The sequence below is a fragment of the Columba livia genome, chromosome 9 (assembly GCF_036013475.1).
Source record: "Columba livia isolate bColLiv1 breed racing homer chromosome 9, bColLiv1.pat.W.v2, whole genome shotgun sequence".
Lineage (NCBI taxonomy): Eukaryota > Metazoa > Chordata > Aves > Columbiformes > Columbidae > Columba > Columba livia.
In genome coordinates this window covers 8346380-8370529 of record NC_088610.1, presented here as the reverse complement: position 1 = coordinate 8370529, position 24150 = coordinate 8346380, and the positions used below count along the sequence as shown (strand labels likewise).

General features: G+C 61.9%; 3 protein-coding genes across 5 annotated transcripts; 1 reads left to right on the top strand and 2 right to left on the bottom strand.

Moving 5' to 3' along the window:
* Window positions 1-73: 73 nt before the first annotated feature.
* VWA5B2 (von Willebrand factor A domain containing 5B2) lies at window positions 74-12469 on the bottom strand. Of its 3 annotated transcripts, none has more exons than XM_065073699.1 (22): window positions 12169-12464; window positions 8587-8742; window positions 8041-8202; window positions 7452-7677; window positions 7194-7348; window positions 6624-6755; window positions 6377-6501; window positions 6062-6238; window positions 5859-5969; window positions 5534-5736; window positions 5148-5262; window positions 4879-5064; window positions 4617-4776; window positions 4253-4542; window positions 2912-3137; window positions 2480-2824; window positions 2264-2401; window positions 2073-2192; window positions 1756-1833; window positions 1512-1581; window positions 1191-1299; window positions 74-890 (listed from the first exon to the last, which is right to left on the bottom strand). In XM_065073699.1, the coding sequence occupies exons 2-22, from the start codon at window positions 8723-8725 to the stop codon at window positions 282-284; spliced, it is 3876 nt and encodes a 1291-aa protein (XP_064929771.1). In that variant the 5' UTR covers window positions 8726-8742; window positions 12169-12464; the 3' UTR covers window positions 74-281. The 3 variants fall into 3 exon arrangements, with proteins under 3 accessions (XP_064929771.1, XP_064929772.1, XP_064929773.1); XM_065073700.1 differs by having other exon boundaries at window positions 7464-7677; window positions 12169-12463; XM_065073701.1 differs by lacking the exon at window positions 8041-8202 and having other exon boundaries at window positions 12169-12469.
* A 2500-nt stretch (window positions 12470-14969) lies between these two features.
* LOC102090400 (nucleolar and coiled-body phosphoprotein 1) lies at window positions 14970-18394 on the top strand. Its single transcript, XM_005506607.3, has 2 exons — window positions 14970-15339; window positions 16411-18394. The coding sequence occupies exon 2, from the start codon at window positions 16435-16437 to the stop codon at window positions 17644-17646; it is 1212 nt and encodes a 403-aa protein (XP_005506664.2). The 5' UTR covers window positions 14970-15339; window positions 16411-16434; the 3' UTR covers window positions 17647-18394.
* A 438-nt stretch (window positions 18395-18832) lies between these two features.
* LOC102095035 (PHD finger protein 13-like) lies at window positions 18833-23928 on the bottom strand. Its single transcript, XM_065073677.1, is given in 6 exon segments — window positions 18833-20784; window positions 20894-20932; window positions 21261-21876; window positions 22009-22101; window positions 23573-23721; window positions 23724-23928. Coding segments are annotated over 6 exon segments (1314 nt in total). The 5' UTR covers window positions 23914-23928; the 3' UTR covers window positions 18833-20557.
* Between the last annotated feature and the right edge of the window lie 222 nt (window positions 23929-24150).

Below are 24150 nucleotides of genomic sequence, written 5' to 3'. Positions count from 1 at the left end.
AGCTCCTGTCCCAGCCCTGGGGATCAGCCTCTGGGGTGGGGGGTTGAGACACAGGATCTGCAAAACCCCTTTGTCTCAAGGTTTGAATCACCTTGATGCAGCATAGCGATCCCTCCAGCACGGCTTTTCCTAGTTCTCTGTCTGCTCCCCCCAAAAAGAGATGACTGGGATGGGGTGAACCCACCCCCAGGGCTCTGGTACCCCCAGTGTGGCCTGAACCAGCCGCTGGCTCGCTGCCTGTAACAGAGACGCAGGGTGGAGCCAGGCGTCTTTATTGGCCGTCAGACGTTGTTGGGGTTGTAGCACAGCATGTTCAGCTTGATGTTCTCGTCCCAGTGCCGCAGCAGCAGGAACAAGTGCCTGGCCGCCCCTTTGAGACATCCCACGTCCAGCCCCTCGGGCAGCCGCTGCGCCTGCAGCCACGCGTCCGCCTTGGCCGCCACCAGCTCCCACTCCTCAAAGAAGCCGGCACAGCGATGCTCCAGCCACGCCAAGGCCACCGCCGTGGCCCAGCTGGCACTTTCCAGGTCCTCTGGCCCTGCATCCTGCCAGCTCAGCCCCGTTTCGGAGGGGGCGGCTGAGTGGGGGCCGGTGTCGGACTCGGAGCCGTGCCCGCTGTCCGCCTGCGCCCACACTGCCGCGCTCGGCACCTCGGAGCAGGTGCTGCGGGACGGGGGCGAGCCGGGCTGGGGGCCTGCGGGGGGGTCCTCGCCCTCCTCACCGCCGGGCGCTGCCTCGGGGCTGCTCCTAGCCCCCGGGGATGTGGGGCTGAGGCTGGCGCGGTGGGAGGCATAGGGGGAGGCACGGCGCAGGCGGTCCAGGGGTATCTGCACCACTTCGGAGAAGCTCTCGGTGAGCTGGAACGGCCCCCGGGCTTGCTGCAGCTGTACCTGCAATGGGGGGCAGGTGACGGGGGATGCAGGCAGGGGCACAGGCCCAGTGCAGCCCAGCACTCAGCGGCGGGGGCTGCAGGAGTGTCCTTGGGGCACAGCGACTGTCCGGTGCCCGCCTCTCAAGAGCCAGCAAAGGTCCCCAGGACAATTCAAGGATGCAGTAGGGCTGAGTAGGCACCCCCTGGCTTTGCATCCTCTGCTGCTGGGTGTTGCCTGGGCAGTTCAGCTGCATCCCAGCAGGGATGGTGCCTGCTCAGGCACCCCGACGCGGAATGGGGACATGGACAGGGTCCTTACCAGCGGGAGGTAGTCGTGGCTGGCGTGGTTGCTGGAGCACTCACTCTCCGGGCTGAGGCACTGTGGGCGCAGCACCAGGCTGGGCCCCCTGCGCCTGCCCAGGCTGAACCTGGGAGGCAAATAGGTGAATTAAGTGGGGGGCAGTTCCCAAAGAACCCCAGCCTGCTGCAGGGAAGGGACTGGAGCACCAAACATCTCCTTTGACACTGCAGGAGCAGGCAGGGACATTGGACCTGCAGCATCCGAAAAGTGGCACTGTCCTTCCCTGCAACATGCCAATTTTTTGGCGGCCATTCATCTCTCCCCACCCCGCAGCCTCACCTGGAGCCAGCAATGCTCTCTGTGGATTTCTGGGAGCCCATGGAGGTGGTGGAGGGGCTGGTTGGGGGCCCTGCAAAGTGGGGGAGAGCTGAGCATGGTGGGGGCCATGATGCACCCAGAGCTGTGTCCTGCCCCCCAGCATCTGTGAGGGCACAGCAGATGCTCCAGGTCTCAGCTGCCAGCAACAGGGTGCTGTGGGCAGCCCCTGTTCCCCCCCATCCTTCCCTCATCCACCCGAACACACCATTGGAGCAGTTTGGCTTTTCCCAGCCATAGGTGGGGGAGGAGATGCTGGCTGGAGATCCAGGGGTCTCAACTCGATCTGCAAAACAGCAGAGCCCTGAGGGGCCCTGGGCTCCCAGGACCCTCATGGCACAGAGCTGCTGCCAGGTGCTGCTACTCTGACTCCCCACGTCCCCCCCACCCAGTGTGGGGCAGGGACTGATGCCTCTTCCTGGCCACCCACAGCATTCCAGAGCCAGGAGCTGAGGGTGCCCAGGGCCCCAGTGCTCAGGCAGGTCCCCAGGGAGCACAAGGCGATGCAAGGGTCTGGATCAGTACCTGCAGCGATAGGAGCCTCATCCTGCTCCTCCCTGTCGTGCTGCTGTCCCAGACCTGCTGAGGAACTCCTGCGGGGCCAGCTCCCTGACGGGGTGGCTCGTGGCCGGCTGGCCGAGCCAGCTGCAAAGGACAGTGCCACCTCAGTCCCTTCACTGTCCCCTCCCCAGCACACCAAGCCCCCAGAGCCGTACCTGTGCCCCACAGCTCGGGGGCTGCGGGCAGGGCTGCCTGCGTGGCACCGTCCACGGACACCAGGCGGGTGTAGAGGGAAGGCACGTTGCAGGCTTTGCTGGTTTGCACGGCTTTCAAGCGAAACCTGCGGGCAAAACCTGCCCAGAAAGAGGCAGTTAGAGGTGGGGGGATGCCAGGGCCATGCCGGGTTGGGGGGGACACTCACCAGCACCCACCCTGCTGCAGCTCAGCTTCCCGCTGTGCTGCGTTCTCGTTGTCTTGAATGACAGAGCGTGCGGCCAAGCGGTGCAGCGGCTTGTCCCAGCTCTTGCCCCCCTGTCGCAGGGGGTCCCCCCCATCTGGCCCCTCCCGGGGCTGCAGCAGCGGCTCCAGTGATGCTGTCACCTCCCAGGACACGGGTTTGCCAGCTTGCAGTGCGTGGATCACCACCTGGCAGCGCAGGGGCAGGCTGGCATTGCCTGGGCTGGGCTCCCCTGGCTCGGGCACCGGCGAGGCACTGAAGAGGTAGGAGGGCTCCACCAGCATGTCCCAGTCCAGGTGGGTGGGCGAGAGAAGGTTATCTGGACAATGGCAAGACATTGGCTCAGCGAGGCAGGGGCACCCGGTTCCGTCCCCATAACCCTCGCCCACCAGGAGCCAGCACATACTTGACTCCACCGTGCTGGGCTGCAGCCGCCGTGCCTGGGATCCCAGCTGGTCCAGCTGCCCCTCCAGGGACTGGTTCCTCTTCTGCGACACCTTCTCCAGAGCCCGGCATAGCCGGCGGGCATCCAGCTCCCCATGCGGCGACGAAAAGCTGCGGCCGGCCAGGGCGGCGCGTGCCAGCGTCTTCTTCTGCCGTGCCAGCTCCTCCGTGCTCAGGGCCACTGGCACCTGTGGCGGGGAAAGGCTGGTGGTGAGCCCAGCAAATGCACCGGCACTGAGCCCAGGCTGTGCTGAACCGTGATGGGGCACCTGCGGCCCTGGTGGCAGTCGGCCGGAGCCACTGGCTGGCACCCAGCCCCACCGCACCGCAGGCTGGCACCCACAGCCTCCTGAGGTGACTGACGATGCTCTGCCAGGCTCCTCGTATGTGTGGGAAGGACTGACGGCACCCAGACAGGAGTTTGCAAACTTCCCTCAGGGCTGACTCAGGCTGATGCTGAGGCAGGAGGACCTGGCGGGGGTCTCTGTGCGTGCAGGGTTGCTCAGGCTGGATGATGCTATGGTGGGATGAGTTCCCCAGCACAAAGTGGTGTCCCCACATTGAGAAGCTTCACCTAAAAGCTATGGCAGCGCCCGTGCCACCTCTTGCCCCAGCAGCAGGGAGCCTGGGAGGGATCGTTTACGCTGCAGGGAAATCACTTACGCTTGACATTTCGACAGCAAAGGTCACCAGCTGTGCTGTTGTGCAGCGGGAGCGGGTTACCTAAGCCATGCCACTGGGACGGAGTGTGTCCTGGGGCTGGGTGACAGCTGGCCTCGCCTGGCCTCGGGGCCATTGTCACCAAGGGAGCTGCCTCTCCCCATCCCAGCCTCCTGGCTGGGTTTTAAACCCAGCTATGAAGCAGAGGGGACATGTCCCATTGCTAATGAAGTGCCCAGCTGCACTGGCTGCGGGTTGAAGGAGCCAAGCAGGAGCTCAGCCAGCCCACCCCACCCTCTCCAGCTGGGTAGGTTTGTTACCTGATGCCAACCCATCGATTTTCACTTGACTTCTGCAGCATTTGAGTTGGCTAGGGAGTTTGTTAACCACCCAGCTGACTTGCAGTCCCAGGGAGCTGGAGGACCAGCTACTTTGTCCCCAGCTGTGCCATCCCAGTAGGGCAAAACCACCTGAGGAGCCTCCTCGCAGCATGCACAGCCGACCCTTTCTTAAAACCCAGACTACAGCACTCCAGTTTCCAGCCCATTGGCTGGGCTGTGTCCAGGCACAACAGCAACACCCCGTGCTAAACCAGAAGCAACTCCCCCATTTGTGAGCCCTTGCACCCCGTTAGCATCCTTACCTTGGTGCCAGCCGAGGCAGAGGGCAGCGGGGCAGATTTGGTGGAGGACTCACAGAGGGACAGGCTCTTTTGGCCCTGCTGGGAGGTGGCATCCGTGCCAGGGGCTGAGGAGCCGCCCTCAGGGGCCACGTCGTGAGAGCCCGTGGACTCGCTGCTGGTGGAGCTGCGGGAGAGCAGCCCCTGGCTGCGGTTGGTGCTGACGGAGCAGTGCGTCAGGACATACTGCTCCTGGATGTACGAAGGCTGGTAAATCCGCTTCCAGATGTCTCCCCCCGAAACAGGATCCACACCTGCCCAGCAAGTGCACATCTCATCAGCCTGTGGCTCCACACCTGCCCCCCACCCCCACCACAGCCCCACTCACTCCGTTCTGATGCCTCTGTGCCCCCCGTGGAGAGCTCCAGGGAGGCATCCCTGGATCCCAGGGTGCTCCGGGGTGGTGGATGGCTCTCCCCGGGACTGGGCATCTCCTCCCGGGAGGGCAAGGCTGAGCTGCGGGAGCCTCGGCGAGCCCCTTCCCGGCCCTGGGGGAGAGAGGGCACTGCCGTCACACCCCTGGCACAGGGAGACGTTGGCAGCACCAGGAACATGCGTCCTCCCCATGCCGGGGGCGATGCCAGTCGTACCGGCGGGCGCCTGTCGCGGAAGCGGGCAATGCTGTAGAGGACGCAGTAGCTGACGAGGCAGTCGCCAGGGTAGAGGGCTGGGAGCTCAGTGGGCGAGAGCAGGGCCTCCATGCTATCAGGGAGGTACCAGTCGATGGTGATGTCGCTGATGGCTGGCTCAATCGCCTTCTTCAGGGACTTGATCAGCTGGGGCAGGAAGAGGAGCTGGCATCAGACACTGTGGTAGCCCCTGTGCCCCCCACACTCCCCCATCCACACCTGGGCATTACCTTGGGCTGCAGCCTCTCAGCTGGGCTCAGGAACTCGGCACGGCCCCTGCTGACCTTGGCCATGGCCTTCAGCAGCTGCCGGCACACCCGTGGGCCCATGCCGAAGCTGAAGCACCTGCAGGAGAGCTGGGCAATGAAAAGCCACAGCCACGCTGGTGCCAGGGCCTGGGCAGGGGTGTTTGGTGGCCGAAGGTGCCACCCTGGCTGGCTGCTGGCTTGGGGCACCCCAGGGGAAGCCAAGCCAGCGGGGTTGAGGGATGTGATGGGTGAAGAACACCCTTGGGGTTGGTGCAGATGAGATTTGGGGCTGCAGAAGGAAAAAGTGGTGGGAACGGTCCAGGGCACATGGAGAGCATCGTGACCCTCTCATGGCCCCGGTGCCATACCTGACAGTGCTGGCCTGCCTGCGCAGCAGCCGGAGGATCCTGCCCGTGTTGCCCGCTGCCGCGTCAGTGAAGAGGAAGAGCTGGCGGGGATAGCTGTGGTGCAGGGGCTGCGCCAGCGCCCAGCCCAGGGCCACCAACAGGTTGGTGCCACCCGTGTCCACCTGCAGCCCCCCGAGGTGCTCACAGGCTCGGCGCAGCGTCTCCTGCTCACACAGAGAGTGGCCTCGCAGTGGTTCCCAGGGTCACCAGCCCCCCGCCCATGTTGAGGTGCGGCAGGAGGGGGCACAGAGAGGGGTGGGGGTGCACTGTGCCTGGCGGCACTCACATTGCTGCAGAGGCGACTGGATGGGAAGAGCGGCTTGACATCAGTGCCAAAGCCGGCGACGTTGAGCAGCGTCCCCGATGGGAGGCTCTTCAGGGCCACCAGCAAAGCCTCCTGGGGTGACAGCGGGGACCAGAGAGAGCTGCTAAGGACCAGGCACCCAGGCAGCACCCCCAGCCCCATGGTACCCTGTGGTTGTGCCTCACCTTGACCTTGTTGAGGTCAGGGCCGCTCATGGTGCTGCTGCAGTCGATGAGGAAGAGGACCTCGCGGGTGACGTTCTGCAGGTCCCCAGGGACACCCTCCACCACCGGGCAGAAGTTCAACATCAGCACAGGGTTGGGGAAGATGTCTTTGTGGAAACGCTTCTGCACGAAAGCCACCTGCGAACCAGGCAGGCCAGGGGCTTTCTCACACCCGCCCTGGTCTGTGCCAAGGTCTTCCCCACCCCCTTTCCCTCCATGTCCCCTTTCCTCCTCCTCCTCCTCCCCGCCGGGCCAGCAGTGGCCATGCCCTGTCACCTGTCTCTCGCCGCTGCGATCCTTCCTGGCAATCCGTGCGTAATCCCGGCGGCTCCGGACGTGGGCCTCATACTCGGGGTACGTCATGGTGCCATCCTCCATCACCAGGTGGGGGTGGTGAGGCTCTGGGGGGCACAAGGGGGTTCGGAGCTGCCCCATGCCACAGGGGTCTGTGTCGATGCTCCAGATGCTTTTGGGGTGATGCCCCATCCCCTCCAAACCTGCTCAGGGCACCATCCCCACTCACCACAGGGGTAGAGGATGATCTCCAGGTCCCTGTCATAGCAGTGGGGCTCAGCCAGGGTGACGCGGGTGGTGGCAGCAGAGCTGGCCCAGGGGTCGGCATCTGCTCGCAGGGCATGGGTTGGACTCTCCAGCCCTGTGGGGACACGAGGCTCTGGGGCAGTCCCTCACATCCCCCAGCCCCCAGGCTCCGTGACTGTGCCAGCCTGGCGCAGTGTTGGTGGCTGCTCCCTGCCAGCTCTAATGGGATTAACTGGGCTGGCAGCCAGGAGTGTGTCCCCACCGCCCCGCACCCCCTCCTCACCTGTCCTCCCCCCATCCATCACATCTCCCCAGGACTGCTGATCCAGCACTACCCAAAGGCACGTGTGGAGACTTTGGGGGGGTGCGTCTCAGCCCTGCGGATGGGGAAGGGGCTTTTTTTCAGGTAGGGAGTGCAAGAGGCTGCCCAGGAAGGGGGCTTGTGTCCCCCTAGAAGCACAGAGGGACCAGGGGGACACCATCCTGGGGAATGTCACCCATGTTTCAGGAGGTTTTGCCCAATGAACTGACAACAGCTGAGCTGCCCCCCTACCTGCCAGCAAGCACGGGCCCTTCACCAGCAGCTCGAAGGCAAACTCATAAGGAAAGGGGTTGCAAGGTCGTCCCCGAAAGACATCGATGCTCTCTGCAGGCACCGTGGGGGTTGGCGGGCTCCGGGCACCCGGCCCCCTGAAGCAGCTGGTGGGGCTGTGAGGGGAGAGGCAGTGATGGCTCCTACCCCACTCCCTGCTCACCCAGCATCGGCATTCCCCCCCAGGATGGCGGAGAGTGAGGAAGCCATGAAAATCACCATAGGGCCAACCTGTCGTCACACAAGCTTGCCGGCTCACTCTCGGGGACAGCGGGGATGCGGGGCACGAGGACGGGGGGCAGGTGGAGGCGCAGGGCCCCATCCGGCAGCGTGGGCAGCTCCTGCGCCGTGCTCAGGGTGACGTCCAGGGTCTCCAATGGGCACAGCGTGCCCGTGATGATGATGAAGGTGGAGCGCTCTGTGTCTTCGTCCAGGACAAGGTGGCCTGGGCAGGGAAGGGATGGTGGGAGGGTCAGCGGGGTGTGCAGGGTTGGGAAGGGGGAGTTAATTAGAATCACAGAATGTCCTGAGTTGGAAGGGACGGACAAGGATCACAGAGTCCAACTCCTGTCCCTGTTTTGCACTAATTATTCTCAAAGGGGGCAATAGAATGCAGGTGTAATGAAGGCCTTGCAAAGGGATAGGTAAAGCCCTGGGGAAGCTGAGGTCTTCCCAGAGAACCCCCACGGCACCAGGGTGGCCTGGCAGGATCTCTCAGCCCCTCGCATCCCCACACACCTCATCACTGCTCGCTCAGAGCCTCCTGGCCAGGAGGACCCAGCAGCATCACCAGTGCCACAGCACTCACCGCTGGCACAGCGGCGCGGCCGGCTGGGGCTGGGGCCACACTGGAGGCAGCAATCCCGTGCCCGGTGCCGGTTCTGGACCTGGAATGTCACCCGTCGGCTGCCTGCCACCGCCTCAAAGCCGGCCACCACCTCCGACTCCTCCAGCGGGTAGATGAAGATGCCTGTGGGTGGGAGAGAGCCCAGAGGCAGATCCCAGGACGGGCATCGCCGCGGCACCGGCTGGCCATGGCAGCACTGCTAAGGGCAGGGCAATTTAAATCCACGGGTGAGGGGCAACACACAGTAAGGACCCACAGGCTGGTTCACCTGGAGGAAGAAATCCTCCTGTTCCTCAGCACTGAGAATGTTCTTGCCTGGCCTCACTCGATGATGGGTGTCGGTGGTTGCCCCACCACCACTGGCCTCCACCTTCATCCACTAAACTGAGCAATGCTTGGGGGCCAGGACACAGGTGGGCTGGAGATGGGACGCTCTCCAACACAGGTGTTTTTAGGGGGCCATGCAGGCAGCCCAGGTCCCTGCCAGTCCCAGTAGCCCCCCCTTACCTTCCACAGGCTCCTCGTGGGGGTTGGTGTACGCAAGGTGAGCAGTGATGCTTAGGGAGTACCCATTGGCACAAGCCTTCACCCTGGAGCTCTTCAGGGGCAAAGCCTCCCAGGAGGAGAGGGAATACAGGCCCGGCATGGTGCCTCGGTGAGTGGCTGTGGGCAGAAAGGAGGCAGGTGCTGGGTGCTCAGGGATGGGGTCTGCTGAGAGGCAGCTTGTGCACGCAAACTGCTTCCATCTGCCCAGCCTGCAAGGGGGCAGCGGGTCCCATGTGCTCCCCACACCCGGAGATGCTGCTCTGCAGCATCTACAAAACACATGGACCTGGACCCAGGTCTCTGCTCAGACCCCAGCCCACCTGCAAACTGGGTCTGAAGCTACAAAAGCGCACAGAAAGCTCTTCCACCCCACAGGTAAATCAATCTGGCAGTGAAATGACTGCTGGTATACAGCAGCAATTACATACAAGCCCCAAACCCTGGCAGACAGAGGCTCCTAGACAAGTCAGATAACAGCCAGCCACATGCAGCCCATCTCTCAGCCACCTCAAAGCAGCTTGGTGGCTCCAGAGCCTCTCCAGAGACTCCCCAGACCATCTCTTGCACTGGCTGGGAGAGGAGCATCTGCTGCACCCATCTCCATCCACCCACAGAGGTTACCAGGGTAATTTGTTTAAAATAAATTAAAAAAAAAAAAAAAAAAAAAGGAAGGGTGAGAAGCCCACGGTGTAACTAGGACAAAACAGCGAGCAGTGTTTGCTGGATGTTTAATAATTAACAACAAGGTCAGCACTGCACTGAAGAGCAGCACAGAGGGGAAGGCGCTGCAGGGGGGGAGCCCCACTTGGGAGGATGCTCTTTGCCTTGGGGTGAGTGATTCTCTGCCCAGAGATGGATGTGTGCGGCATCCCAGCCTTCTGCAGAAAAAGAGATGGCCGGGGATGCTTTCCAGCCAGGGCACCAGCCCACTCCACACCTCTGTTTCCCTTGGGAAAGCCACCGGGGAGCAGCATCCTAAGTAATTGCCTGGGGCCAAAGCATCTCTCTATTGTCACCCTGTCTCATGCCATCAAATATTCTCCTAAAATATTTGGGTCAGCCTCAGTCTTGCCTTTCCATGAACAGTATGCATGGGTCCCACTCCAGACACAGGTCTGTAGCTCCTAGCTGAATTCCACACCGAACCCAGGCACCCACTAGCCAAAGGCAGCGAGGTCCCCACGTCACACTGTGTCCTGGTGCTCCAGCGTGCAACGCATCCAGGCAAGGACAAGGCCAGGTACAAGCCGGCCATCTGGTCCCCTGACTCCAGCGGCCTTTGTCCCAGGAACGGCTCGTACGAGCAGCAGTAACATGAGGCTTGGGGTGCCCTCAGCGTGAAGTCACAGGGTGTCTCTCCCAGAGCACCCCTGAAAGCGGAGGAGGCTACAGCCTCGGAGGCAGCGCCAGGACTGAGCCTGCAGCTGGTGAGAGACAGGGAGCCCCCAAGAAGCGCAGAAGTGCATTAGCAATGTGGCCGCATCCCAGGAAAATAAGTCCATTATGCTGGAGGGGAGCTGTTTACGTGCTCAATTGGCAATGCAGGGTTATGCCGCCAGGTCCTGACCACCCTCCACTCCACATGCAAGATGCTGGTGAGCCCCCCACATTGGTCTGCCAACACACAGGGTGGCACAGGGGCAACACACAGCCTGGCTTTTCCCCACACTGGCCATCCCACCACTGGGAACATCCTCAGCCAGGTCCTGCCCTGACCACAGCACCTAACCCCTCTGGAGACAGGGACACCCCCAGACCAGCCACATCGAGCCATTAAAGATGGATTTCATCCCAAAGCACTTCCATTTGTTCCCAAGGCACCCAGCTTAATGCTCAGCAACGCTCCTGCTATTTGCTGTGCTGCCTGTTGGCTGGGGCACTGCCAGCTTGTTTACCAGGGACTTACCGGAGAAGCCGTCCCGGCTGCTTTTTATCACTTCTTTTTACATTTACCCTCGCAGAGTAAATAGGGTCCATCTGGCCCTGCCACGCTTCGTGCTGGTGGCTCTAAGCCCCATGGTAATGAATAAAACCAGATCAAACGTCCTCTCCCCATCCTCTTCATCTTCTTACCCTGGGACAGCAAATTGTCCCCAGGTGCCAGCATGGCATCACCAACAGATCCACCCTCCTCCCCATCCCCAGCATGGTCACCAGTGCCTTTGCAGCCCCTTCCTCTTCCTCGCTTCCCACCTGCTGCCCACAGGAGCTGGTTTAACCAACAGCATCCCCAATACAGAGGGGGCTGCAGCAGGAACAGGGCTGGGGGTGGCTTCCGTGCCCAGCAGCAAAGAGCTCTCAGTGAAGGCAAGGAGGAGCTAACTCTTCTCTAGGTCAGAATAACTTAATGTTTCTCTTCTCACCCGTGGGCAGGTTGAGTTTTCTAGCAAGGCTGCTGCAGCAAGCCGGGCGCCTGAGCCCAGCCCACCCTCCTTAGCTGCCTGCAAAGTTGTCAGAGTTTCACCTGCTGCAGCTAGAGCCACCCTCACTGGGGTGCACCGTGGTGCTGGGGAAGGATGAGGCCAACCCTGACACCAGCAAACCCAGTGGAAATTTCCACTGATGACAGATGCACAGGCTGGTAAAAAGATGGAAGGATAGGAGCCCAAGCCTCTACAGTAGCACCTGGAGCCAGGAGGCATGGATGCCCCTCCTTCTCGCCCACCTTACCCCCCCCACCTCCCTCATAGGACATCTCCACATCACTTGGTTGGGATGGGGCACAGGGGAAGTGGAGCAGGATCCATCCCAACTCCCGGAGCAGGGAGGATGCCATAGAGGCAGGAGGTGACGGCACTGCTGCTGGGGACATGCCACTTTGCAGAGAGCCCGAAAAGGAGGAGAGGAGGGGAAAGGGATTTCCCTGGCAGCTTCAGGCAAAGGGGACAGGGCAAAAGGCTGTCCCCAGCCCAAGCATCCTGCCTGCGGTGCTGTGCCCTGGCTGGCACTGCTGCTTCATCTGCTAGAGAGACAAAACAGAGAGCAGAGCCTGCTGCACACACACACACACACGCACACACGCGTGCACACATGCACATGCGACCCAACACACGCACCGCATCCATGATCTGTGCTGCTGCTCTCTCCTCCCCAGAGCTGCTAAAACCCCTGGAAAACCCCAGCCCCATGCCAGGAAACAGGAGTTACTTGCCCTTCATGCACCTTAACACAGGTAACCCCCAAAAAGATGTCCCAGCCCCACAGATTTCCCTTGATGTGGGCACACCCCAGAAGGGCAGCCCTGCAAAAGGGTCCTTCTGCTCCCCTGGACATGGGACGTTTGTGGTGTGGGCAATGGACCGGTTGCTGACACCCCGGAGCACGTTTTCAGCAGTTATCCAAGCCAGCCCTGTCAGATCCACGCCGGATGGTGATTTCAGCACTTTCGTGGCCCTGCTGCCTCATCTCCCATCTCTCATCCCTCCTGCCATCCAGGGCTGTCCCGGCAGCACATGTGCAACTCTGGGGCACCCAGAATTTGCACGATACCCACAGGGTCCCAGGCCACCGTGGCCCCAGCCCTCCCACAACCCTGGCCCTTACCTGGAGGAGGAGGATGACACAGGGGCTGCAGGCTCGGCTCAGCACCCACTGGTCCCTGCCCTGTGCAGAGCCCCCTGCCCTGGGGGTGGGTTTTCCTGCCCCTCTGGCTGGGGGCTGTGGTGCCCAGGGGGGTGAGCGGTCCTTCCCTGCCTCTCCCTGCTGCAGGCTCCCTCTCTGGCACTGGCTCCTTCACCGCCCTCGCTCCATCCCTCACTCCTGTGCCAGCAGCAGAGCTGCTCCAAGCCCAGCCTCATTAAAGAGACACACTCCCTAGTACTGCTGCCCCGGGGAGAGCTGGGGGATGCTCTCACCGATGGCACTGGGCCCGGCCAAGAGCAGAGCCCACCGCTGTGGGCTGCTCTGCACCCACAGAGTGGTGATGTCCAGCCAAACCTGGGTGCTGGTGACACCCCAGCATAATGCTGTGGCATCCACAAGGATGGGGTTTGGCTGCCTGGGACACGCAGCCACCCCTTGTATCCCCCCTGCAAAGAAAGCACAAGGCAAAACACAAGTCCCCATCAGCCAGCTGAACTCTGGTACAAATACTGTGGGCCACAAGTGTCACAACCAGCTTAACTGGGAAAGGACTCAGCTCCTCTGAGACTACTGCAAGAAAACCAAGCGCAGGCAGATGCTGAGCATCCACCACAAACCCAGATGCCCTGGGGTCTCACCAGGGCAGTTCTCATCAGCCTCCATGTGCTGCAGTGAAATCCCAGCCCCAAAGGGCAGGAAAGAGGGAGGATTTGGGGAGACCCCAGCCTTTGGGTGACAAGCGTGACAATAAGCCCCCTTGGGGAGGGTGGAGACAGTCAGGAAATCCCAGTATAGCCGGGACTCATGTGCTGGCAGGGAGATCTCACAGCCTGGGGCTGGGAATCCCTCAGCCACCACTGCAGCCTCAGATTTGGGGCTAATCCCTGCCCAGCCTCTCCCAGGCAGCTCCCTCGCTGTGCTATAGATAGGACCGTGCTGCTGCAGCTCTTTTTATAGAGTACTCAGAGGGGAACCCCCACCCTCCTACGCACCACAAAACCCACCATCACAGCCACACCGAACCTGAAGCCCAGCCACGCAGGCACAAACCAGGGCAGATAGAGCAGGCAGCACTGGGGACTGAGTGGTCCCTGGGCCTCTGCAGGTGACTTCAGAGCGGCACTGGAGCGAGGAGGCCTGGCAGAGCAGCATCTCTCCTCTGGATCTCACCTCCCAGCCCACACACACGCTGCTATGGCTTTGGCTCCTCAATATGGGTTTCAGAGGTGATGGCAGGACCAAAGGGGAAGATCTTGGTGGAAGACGCCCGTTGCTGCATGCAGTAGCATGGGACACACTCCCTCCTCCAGACCCCTCACCCTGCACTTCAGCCAACACAATTATCTGGCAGAGAGGCACTCTGCATGTCCCCAGGGTGCTTGCATGAGCATGCTGAGCCATTTCTTCTCCCCGTGCTGGATGCCCCACGGCACGCCGCTTCCCCTCCTTGTGCCGCACGGGGAGAGAAGAGCTAAAGTGTGCAGCTGCGCTCCTTCCCTTCATTAATGACCGCAGGAGAAGGATGCTAACCTATATATGACCCCCGCACATGACAGACACCAACTCTGCGAGCTACTGGAGGCACAGCACGTACCGCAGCACATCCACCCAGCCTGTACCGTGCACAGGGCTCCCGCTCCCATCATCACAGTGAGTGCCTCGGCTGTTCCAGCCCCAGAAAAAGAAAACAAACAACGAAACAAAAAACCCACAACAACTCGCAAGCTTTGATTTTTCTCTGAGATATTGTTTCTAGGCCAAGCTGGAGCGAATAAAAGCTTCCAAATGCAAGCGCTGGGTCGGTGCCACCAGTCAGGGAGATGGGGCTTGGCCAGCCCCCGGCGTCAGACGCCGTCTGCAGCGCTGGTGCTAACGGCAGGCGAACAACCACAGCATGCAGAGCGCCAGGGATGCAGCTGAGCCTCCCCAGCCCGCCAGCAACGTGTGGCAGCCCCAGGGAGACACAGATGAGCTCCATCCTGCTCCGTACAGCGCTCACACCAGTATCAAACAACAGGCTTGCATGTCCCTGCTCTGCACCATCACAGCTTCCCTAAAGCAGCTCGTCACAGCCATAAATAAACCCCTGGAGAGCTCAGCATCGCTTTTCAGCAGACTGCTGAGCTAATGCGCGTGTTAAACCCTGCAAACACAGTCCCAGCTCAGCCCAACGCAATTAAATGCCCTTGTGCTCCAAAAACCCCATGCAGCCCTCGGCAGAGGCTGCCATAACACCCAAGGGACCAGTCACAATCAGGATATTTATCCTCAAATCATCTGTACCTTGTCCTGGGTTTATTGAGCTGAATTATCACCCAAAGACAGGGTTGGCTGGAGGGAGCGCAGACTGCAAAGCTCTTGCAGATGCTCTCAGGCCCTAAGTCACTGATAAACCCTGCAAATTGAGTGCTGTGGGAGGAAATAGCACAAAACCCAGGGAGACACCAGCCGGTGTCAGGCTGGGAGTGACCGCACTCAATGCAACTGCAGCTCCTCAGAGCCAGCTGAGGCTGCAAAGCCAGGGGCTCTGCCTGCAGGGAGAGGGGCAGGGGCATCCTGTCCAGCTCTCTGCTGCTCGTTAATCAGCACAAATTAAACGAGACCCTGCGGAAAGGCAGCCACGGAGAAAGAAGGGAAAGCTGATATTGTTTCTGGTCAAAATCATGTGCACCTTGGTTTAACCTGTGCAATATTGGTCTGCTCAGCTGCCCGGAGTTACAGACGGGCTGGAAGGAGAAAGCAGCAGGAAATGAAACGTCAGCAGAGACAGACATGGCTCGTGGAGACATCAGAGACCCCTGGGGAAAAGAGCTGGGAAAGCTGCCAGTGCTCCTCCTTGCCCAGAGTTAACCGAAACCCTCCCGGGATGATGCTGGCACAGGCAGATCCCAGCACACGCACTGGAGGCTGCTGGGTTTCCTTCCCGCAGCCGAAAACACCAGCAGCCACCCTGTGGCAGCACCAGGTCGCTGCTGAAAACGAAACTCCCCGGTTTTCAGGAACCCGAAACTCCCACGCCCCTGAGGCAGGCCCAGCTGCGCGGGCGTTGGGGCTGGACCCTGGTGCTTCGGATCAGCCCGGTGACAGCAGCAGCAGCAGCCGGGGCTCAGCAGCACCGGGCGGTCTGGTCAGGTCAGCTCGTCCCTTCGCACGGGAGCCCGGGGACGAAGGCGGGGTGCTGGGTGCCGGGCGGGCTGTGCCTGCGTTCCTGCCAGGCTCGGGCCCCTGCCCGCAGACAGGGATGGGGCACACAGCGCCGAGGCCCCTTCCCAGGGGGCAGCGGATGAGGAGTCAGGCTGGAGAGACGGGGCTGGGAAAAGGGGACGGGGGGACCTGGAAGAGAAACCAGCCCGAAAGGCCCGGGGAAGGGAGGGCAGGGCGCGGTGGGAGCTGCGGGAGCTCGACCCCAGCCCAGAACAAAATCATCTTTGCGTGGGGGGAGCGCGGGGGTGATGCGGGAGGGAACCAGAAGCGAAGGGGGTAGCGGGACGGTGACCGGGCAAGTCCGGGCAGATCCCCAGCGGGCGAGGATGGCCGAGCGGCTGCTTCCCTCTAGCGGGGAGCGGCGGGGGGCTCGGTCGGACCCTTGCAGCCCGGCCCGGCCCCCAGCGCCGCTCCCCCCGCGTCCCGGGGCCGCCGCCGCCCCCGCGGGCACGTGGTGCGGGCGGGACGCGCTTCCGGAGCGGCGGCGGCGGAGCGGTGAGGCCGGGCGGCACCGGGCAGGGTCCTGGGGAGCTCCAGGCCCTATGTCCCGGCCGCAGAGCACGCGTGGGGCGCCCCGGAGCGGTGCTGGGCGCGCCCTCCCACGCCGGCCGGGTGATGGGCCCTCGGGGAGCCCGCCCGGTCCCCGTGTGGGCGCCGCTCTGCGAGTGTGCTCCCTTGTCCCCTGTGGAGGTGGCCCCGAGGGGACCCCGCTGTCCCCCTGCCCTGTTCCCTGGGTTGCTGAGCAGGAGCATAGGCGGTGGGGGGGGCAGCCCTGGCCCCACGCAGGGCTGGGTTTCACAGGAATGGGGAGATGCACAAGCACCCCAGCACTGCTGAACCAGCCAGCAGCCCAGTATGGTGTGTCACCCCAGAGAAGGCATAGGGACAGAGCTGTGCGAGAAGGGGATGCCAGCATCCTGGAGCAGGCAGAGAGAAGTACCAAAGAAAGGCAAATTTGTGTTTTGGGGATGTGCATTCAACTTTATTCCATACCCACAGCACCAGACCCTCTGACATATAACGATGGGGAGACCCAGGAAGGAGACCGCAGGCACATCATCCCCTCAACCTGCCACAGCTGCCTCCAAAACCACCCCCGCTGCGCCACCGCCTTCTGCCTCAGCCAGCAGAGCCAGGGCCACGGCTGCAGGAAGCCGATCCAGGAGTTCTCCGGCTGCCGGCAGTCAATCCAGGAGTTCTCCGGCTGCCGGCAGTCAATCCAGGAGTTCTCCGGCTGCCGGCAGTCAATCCAGGAGTTCTCCAGCTGCCGGCCCCAGCCAGGGCAAGGGGACAAAGCCAGACTCCTCTCAGCCAAGGTCTGCAGCATCTCGTGGAGCCCGAGGAGATGCCAGGGACCAGCACAGAGAATCCACCAGGAGTTGCCCTGGAACCTCGAAGCAGCCACCTGATACAAAAGGAGCTGCCAGTGCTGCCAGACCTAACAGTGCACAGAAACAGCAGCCTGAGGCTGACCCAAGCAGTGCCTGTGGATGGTTCCTGCCCCCCCTGGAGAGCCAGGACATTCCATGGGTGGAGAAGGAGACACGTGGCCAGCGGAGCAACCCCAAGTGGTACGAGTGGCGAGAGAACCGCATCACCGCCTCTGTGGCCCCCAGGATCGCCAACAGCAAGTTTGCCAATGGCAAGACATCCAAGGTGCCCCAGTCCTACCTGAAAGCAGTGGTGAGCTCCAGCCCCAGGGTGCAGACACCAGCCATGTCCTGGGGGCTGCGCAACGAGAAGGTGGCCGTGCAGGCCTACGAGCAGCTGAAGTCGCGGGAAGTGGGCAGCCCGGTGCGGGTGGAGGACTGCGGCCTCTTCATTGACCGGGAGAAGAACTGGATCGCTGCCAGCCCCGATGGCATCATCAAGGAGGTGGCCACGGGGAAGACCCTGGGGCTGCTGGAGGTGAAGTGTCCCTATAAGCACAGGAACAGGACAGTGCGCGAGGCCTGCAAGGACAAGGACTTCTGCCTGGAGGTGAACGGGGATTCCTATGCCCTGAAGAGGGATCATGCCTACTTCACCCAGGTCCAGTGCCAGCTGGCAGCTGCCGGCTTCCAGCGGGCCGACTTTGTGGTGCACACCACCAAGGAGACGGCCGTGGTCCCCGTGGAGTTTGATGCCGAGTTCTGGGAGCAGACGGTGCCCAAGTTGGAGAAATTTTACACTGAGGCAGTGATTCCCCACCTGGAGGAGAAAGCAGGTGGCTCTGTCTGGGCCAAGGAGGAGTAGACAGCCCCCACCCGTCTCCTTCCCCTTATGCTCGCTTGGCCACAGGAACCCAGCTTTGGCCCCTAGCATAGAATTTAAGCCCAGTTTTGCTGCTGTTCTTGGACCGTTTGCTGCCTCTGCCCCAATGCAAGTGCCTCAGGACTGAAATGTATCAGCAGGACCCTGCTTTGGTAAGTGTGCCCACAGTGGGCAGCGCTTGGCCCCTGATGTCCTGTTCCCCTCACTTCACCTCCCATCTGATGGAAGCTGGCATACCTCTGGATCTGCAGGAGAAGCCAGTGATACCTCTGTGCTAGAACCATAGACTGACTTTGTGGATAAAACTGGATCCTTTGGCACCTAAACTGCTGTCAGGACTAAATCATAACTTCACTCCAGAGCAGAGAGCGAGCAAGGGAAGGTTTCTTAGAGCCCAAGAGCAAAACACAGGTTTTGGGCTAAATAGTGCTGTGCCTTAAGAGCCACGGTGAGGACACGTGGCCGCCCTTCCTTCCTGAGCTGGCAGACCTGCTGCTTCTTTGGAGTAACCTGTGATGCTCACGGTGAGTTGGCTGCAGCCTTGGGAAGATGGTCCCCATCCAAGAGGTTGTCCCCCAGCCTGTGCAGCTCCAGAGGACCTCCCCGTGGAACATCCCCATGTGCTGCAGCAGGGTGGGGAGGTGGTCACAGAATCATTCAGGTTGGGAAAACCCTCCAGTTCATTGATTCCAACTGTTATTGCTCTATTAAATAGAAGATACATACTGGCCTCGCTTGTTCTTTGTTGTTCGTACAGTGTGGTGTTTATCATAGGATAGAATCATTTCAGTTGGAAGACACCCTCAGGATCACTGAGTCCAACCATAACCTAACCTAATTCTAGCACTAAGCCATGTCCCTACGAACCTCATCTAAACGCCTTTTAAACACCTCCAGGGATCGTGAATCCACCACTTCCCTGGGTAGTGTGTTCCAATGCCTGACAACCGTTTATGTGAAGAATTTTTTCCCAATATCCAGTCTAAATCTCCCCTGGCACAACTTGAGGCCATTTCCTCTTGTCCTATCACTATGTCCTACCACTTACAATGGGGAGGAGGACAGCAGGGCTAAGCGGGATCCCCCACCAGGTCCCCTCCCAGCCACAGCAGGAGGGAACAGGGGAGCACTGGGTTCCAGAGGGACACGAGACCCAAGGCCACCACCATTATGGCAAAAGTACTTTATTATATACATAAGACTCCAGCCACACTCCACAGGGCAAGGACCAAAAATTGCTAATTTACATATCAATACAAAGTAACTATAAAAACATAAAGCACTTTCGGGGCCCAGGCTTTCCACAAGAGGAGAGAGGCACAGGGACGAGCCTGGGGACTGCTGAGTGGCAGGGGGCTGCCCTACACCTGCCCCCAGCTGTGGTCCCACAGTAACCAGATGTGCAAGTAGGAAAGAACCCAGTTAAGAACCATAGTCATGGGGACTGGCAAGTGGGGCCTGTCCCACTCCCTGCTGCAGGCAGTGGTGCCCCAGGGGCTGAGCCAAGTGTCACCAGGACAGGAGCGGGGTCTGTGTCCCCCAGGGAAAGTGCAGAAGGCACATGGGCCAGGGTCTTTGGAGGGGCTGTGAGGAGGAGCTGGGATCCAACAGTTAGTGCACGTGGGGCCCCAGGAGATCACACACACACACACCACGCACAGGGGACACGGAGAGGGAAATGCCTTCCACTGCCAAACTTAACGGGAGACCTGAAGAGGGCACGTTCCGTGTCTCTGGAGCAGCAGTTGCATAGCAGAAGGGGCTCAGGGCCCACTCTTGACAAATCATCAGATTCCACTCTTCATGTCCACAAAAAACAAAACCCAAAGCCAACAGACTCCTGTGATGGAGGGAGTGCTGGGAAGCAAGGCCCTCCCAGCTCCATTCCGGCATCTGTCTGGTGTTTAAGTGGATGCTCTACCAGACAGGCCTACGGGCAGGAGACGGCCACAATCTTCAGTTGTTTCAAACTGAAAAACATGGAAAGCTAACCAGAGCACCCTCCTGCCAAAGGGCTCCTAGCCCTGCCATGACCAGTCCTGAGGAGAACTTCAGTCTCCTACCAGGAATCCCACCCCCCTTCACATAGAAGACCTCAGTGCAACTGGAGAACGTGAACCAAGGAGGGCTGCTCTGCAAGAACAGCCTTTGTAATCACCTGCTGGATGATGCCTTGCTGCTCCTGACCCAACAGGAGTATCGTGGGGCTACAGGCACAGCAAATGAAACCAGAAGCACCATGGGCCAGGGGAAGGACCTCCCCTGTGCAGCCTACAAGGCCAATGATCCAGAGATGGACGGCTCCACCAACACCCCCAAGATGAGGAGCCCCAGTCTGCTTCAGGTGTCAGCAGAACCCATGTCCCTTCCCCTCCTGCCCTGGCAAGCAGCACACCATGTGGAAGGAGCTCACCCTGGGCTGCACCTACTTGCTGGATGAGAACTTGGGTCACCGGGGCTTTGCCATCGCAGCCCACCTGAAGATCCGAGGCAAGGAAAGGAAAATGGTGAGGAAAAAGGAGGAAGGGGAGTCACACCTTGGGATAACTGTAAGCTTCCACCACACCACAGAAAAACTACTTGGACTAGGTTCTCCTCGGCTGCCGGGGGGGAAAGGCACTGAGCCAGCTTCGTGCGAGGACAGAGACGTTTCCAAGTGACCTAGTGCGCAGCTGGACCACCCTCCTCTCCCCCCACACCTCTGGGGCAACTGAGCTCTGTGGTCAACGCGATCCCCAGGGAGGACACGCATGGCAGCTTCCAGGAGTCAGAAGTGCAAGGGGGACAGCCCAGCCTCTCCCCTGCCATTACTGTGCATTGATTGTCTAGCCAAACCGGGCGACAGTCTTCAGTTTAAAAAGTGGACCCCCGGCCACCCTGCTCTGGGGGAGCTTCAGTCACAGAAGCGCTTGCGGGGCACCGTCCGAGCTCGGTTCGAGCGGCGAATCTCCTGCTTGGCATCGCGGCATCGCTGGCAGATGAAAACCTCAGGCACATTGGATTTGCGGATCTTGGCACAAGAGAGGTGGATCCAGGTAGCGCATTCGTTACATTCGATCATGGGCCTCCCTGCAAAGGGCTTCAGGCAGAAGCAGGTGATCAGATCCCAGGCATCATCATCTGGTCAGGGAGAGAGACACCGGTCAGAAACCACCTTATCAGTGGCAGGTCTGGCTGTAGCCAAACTAGCCAGTTCCAGTGGCGTCAAATGGAACAGCCCCCCACTCACCTTCTGCTTTGGTGTTGGGAGCTGCCGCAAATTCGACTGCTGAAGTTGCAAAAGGAAAAGAAAAAAAAAATAAAAAAGAAGAGAAAAATAAAAACCAGATGAGCAAGACAGCCCTACACCTCACTTCAGACTAATTTCAGGTCTGTTCCGCTCGCTCTGTAGAACAGAGCCGCCAAAGAGCAGGCCAGCTCCCTGCCCCTGCTCTCCAGCCCTCCCAGGTCCAGAGGGTAGTCCCCTTGCTGGGAGAGGCTTGGGCCACCGACAGGCTCTCCCTGCAACCAGCATGGGTGGCTCCAGCTGAGGTAGAGACAATATCTGGCACTGGCTGCAGCACAACAGGGCCCTCTGCACTCCCTCGGACACTCACCACTAAGCTGGGAGCTCCCTCTGCTTGCATCTTCCCCTTCGCTTTGGTCCAAGGTACTAGAAGAACTGGGGCTTTTCCTCCCTCCAGAGCAGAGGTCGTGCTCCTTTAGCTGAGGATCATCTCCTGCTGGCTTCTCGGTCCCCTGTGCTCCGTGCATGCAGTCCTTCTCCTCCTTCATCAGCTGCTCCAGGAGGGAGTTGGGCTGGGAGTCCCCAGCTGGGTCGAGGGAAGGCTCCAAGAGCTGCTCCTTCACAGGAGGCACCTGTCCCTCCAGCACAGCCAGCTCCTTCACCCCGTCCTGCTCTGCCCCAAAGCCCTTCCCAATGCTTAGCGGCACCTTCTTCTCCACCTCCTGATCCAAAATGAGTTTCTTTGCTGGTGGTTTCTTCCGTTTGGTTTGCTGGGGCCGGACATCATAGAAGCCGGTGGGGAAGGCAGGGCAGCTCACGAGCAGGCTGTTGTCCACAGCCCCCCTGGCCATGGCGCTCCTGCTCCTCCTGTCATCCACCAGCACGTGGCAGTCGGAGGAGTGGGACGAGGCCCAGCTATCGCTGTCCTGAGTGCTCCCTGTGCTGTTCTGGGGACTCATGCTGCCTCCGTGGGTCCAGGGCTCATTCTGCAAGAGAGGACGATGCAGGACTAGCATGGAAGATCCCAGCACAGACATTCAGGGTAAGGAGGAAGGGGCTGGGGATGGAGCACGACCCTCCAGGAGGAGAATTATGAAGCCCAGAGGAATCAGTCTTACCTCTTCAGGGTAGGGAATGTAGCCTGCATAGGCCAAAACAAAGGTGCAGAACTGGTTGAAATCCTCGACGGTTCTCTGTCGTTTCTGCAACGGCTGTAACAAATGCCACGTGTCGATTAAACTCCCTGGACATCCCTACCTGAGCTGAGCATCGCAACTGGCCCTGGCAGGCAGCCCTGGACCACCAGGCAATTATACAAGCACATAATATTTAGGTCACTCGAACATCCATCCTTCCCCTAACCCATCTGCATCATCTGGCTCAACAGATGCAGCCTTTCCCTTTAAAACCCTGATCATGGAGGGGGATGGGGGGGGACACAATGACGACAGGATGGGACACCCAGAAAGCGGAGCGGCCGCCTAGCAGAACGTGAGTCAGAGGCTCGGGAGCCCCGGGATGGGGATGTCCGCGCCCCCCCGCCCACAGCCGGCTGACTCAAGGCCCGAGGGAGAAGGCGCCGGCTAGGAGGGCACCGGCGATTTGGGGTTCCCCGGGTGCTCCCGGGTCAGCCGGAAGAGCCCGGCGCCGCTGGGGACCGGTCCCGCACAGCCAGCCCCGCGCCCGGGATGCGGGAGCAGACACCTCCCACCCGGGACCGAGGGGAGACGCCGGGGCCGGGCCGCACGGCTCCCCCCGCGGCGAGGCGGCGGCGGCCCGGCGGGGAGGGGAGGGCAGGGGGCGGCCCCCCCGGCCGCCGCCCGTCCCCGCGCCGGGCACCTGATGGCTCCCAAGATGGCGCCGCGCTCCCGGTCCTGCCCCGACCGGCCGCCGGGGGGGCGACCCCACCCCCGCACGCGGACACCCCCTGCACGAGCAACACCGCACCGGCACGGGACCCCCCCCGCTCGCGGAACCAGCACGTAACAGCCCCCCCTCCCCGTTCACACGCACCCCGGCACCCCCGCAGCCCCCGGCCCCGGGCCCGCCCCGGCACGCACACGCTGCGGAGCAAGCCGGCCACGCAGGTTCCCGGCCGCGCCGCCGCACCCCCACGGACCCCGCGCCCCGGCGCCGCACTCCCCCCCCCTCTCCGGGCACCATCCCCCGCCCGCGCCCACAGCCGCCCCCCGAGGGCTCCTCGCACACGCACAACCCCCCCGCGGGCACACACACAGAAACACCCCCACAGCCCCCGCACACACACAGAGCCCCGCCGCACACACACAGCGCCCCCCCGTCCCCCCCCAAGCCTCCCGCAGGCACAAGCACCCCCACGCACAGAGCGGCCCCCCACGCAAAGTCCTTCTCGACACTCGACCCCCCCCAATGCCCAAACACAACTTCCCCGGCGTAAAAACACACGACCCGCACCCCCCGCACACACACACGGGCGCACACACGCACGACCCCCCCCGCCGCGCGCGCGCGCACACACACACGAGTCCCCCCCGCGCACACACGGACGAACCAGTCCCCCCCCCCGCACACAGGCACTCACAAACGACACCCCACCCCTCCCCCGCGGGCACCCCCACATCCCGCGGCAGCCCCGCACCCCCCAGCACACGCGCGGCGCCCCCCGAGGACCCCCAGCTCTCCCGTCCCCGCCGCCCCACTCACCTCCTCGGGCACCGGGGACCCGGGGCTGGGTACGGGGCTGCTCCCCGCCGAGCGCAGCCCCCCCCGGGGGAACGGTCCTCCCGGGGCGGCGACCCCGCGCCCCTCACCTGCCCCCTCCCCACCGGCGCTCATGCCGCCGGCCCGCCCTGCCCTGCCCGGTGCGCTGGGTGCCGCCGCCGGTCGGAGCGAGGTTCGAGCGCCGCCCCGGCCGCAGGGGCGGGACCACCTGGTGGCGGGGAAGGCGAGGGCGGGGCCTCGCGCCGGCCGCCCCGGTGGGAGGCGGGGGTTGCGGGGGGGTGGTCCGTCTCCACCGGCGCCGGGGGAGCGGGGACCGCGGACATGGCCGGCCCGCCGGCTGCTACCGGCACCGGGACGCCGCCGTGCGCCGGGGCTGGACACACCGGCACCCCTCCCGGGTCCCAACCCCCCTTCCCCGGGCTGCCGGGGGCCCCCCAGCTCTGCCCCCTCCTCCCATCCACCCTCAGCCCCGGTTTCCTGCAGCCCCCAAACCACAACCGGATCCAGCGCCCGCCTGAGCTGGCACCGAGCCCCCGCCTCACCCGATTCCCTGTCCCCCG

Coding starts and splice junctions, on each gene's coding strand:
- VWA5B2 (XM_065073699.1), bottom strand. CDS start 8,725: ATGCCGGGCCTGTATTCCCTCTCCTCCTGGGAGGCTTTGCCCCTGAAG. Junction 5,737..5,858: donor CCAGTCGCCTCTGCAGCAAT/GTGAGTGCCGCC, acceptor CTGTGTGAGCAG/GAGACGCTGCGCCGAGCCTG. Junction 2,825..2,911: donor GCCCAGCACGGTGGAGTCAA/GTATGTGCTGGC, acceptor GCCATTGTCCAG/ATAACCTTCTCTCGCCCACC.
- LOC102090400 (XM_005506607.3), top strand. CDS start 16,435: ATGGGGAGACCCAGGAAGGAGACCGCAGGCACATCATCCCCTCAACCT.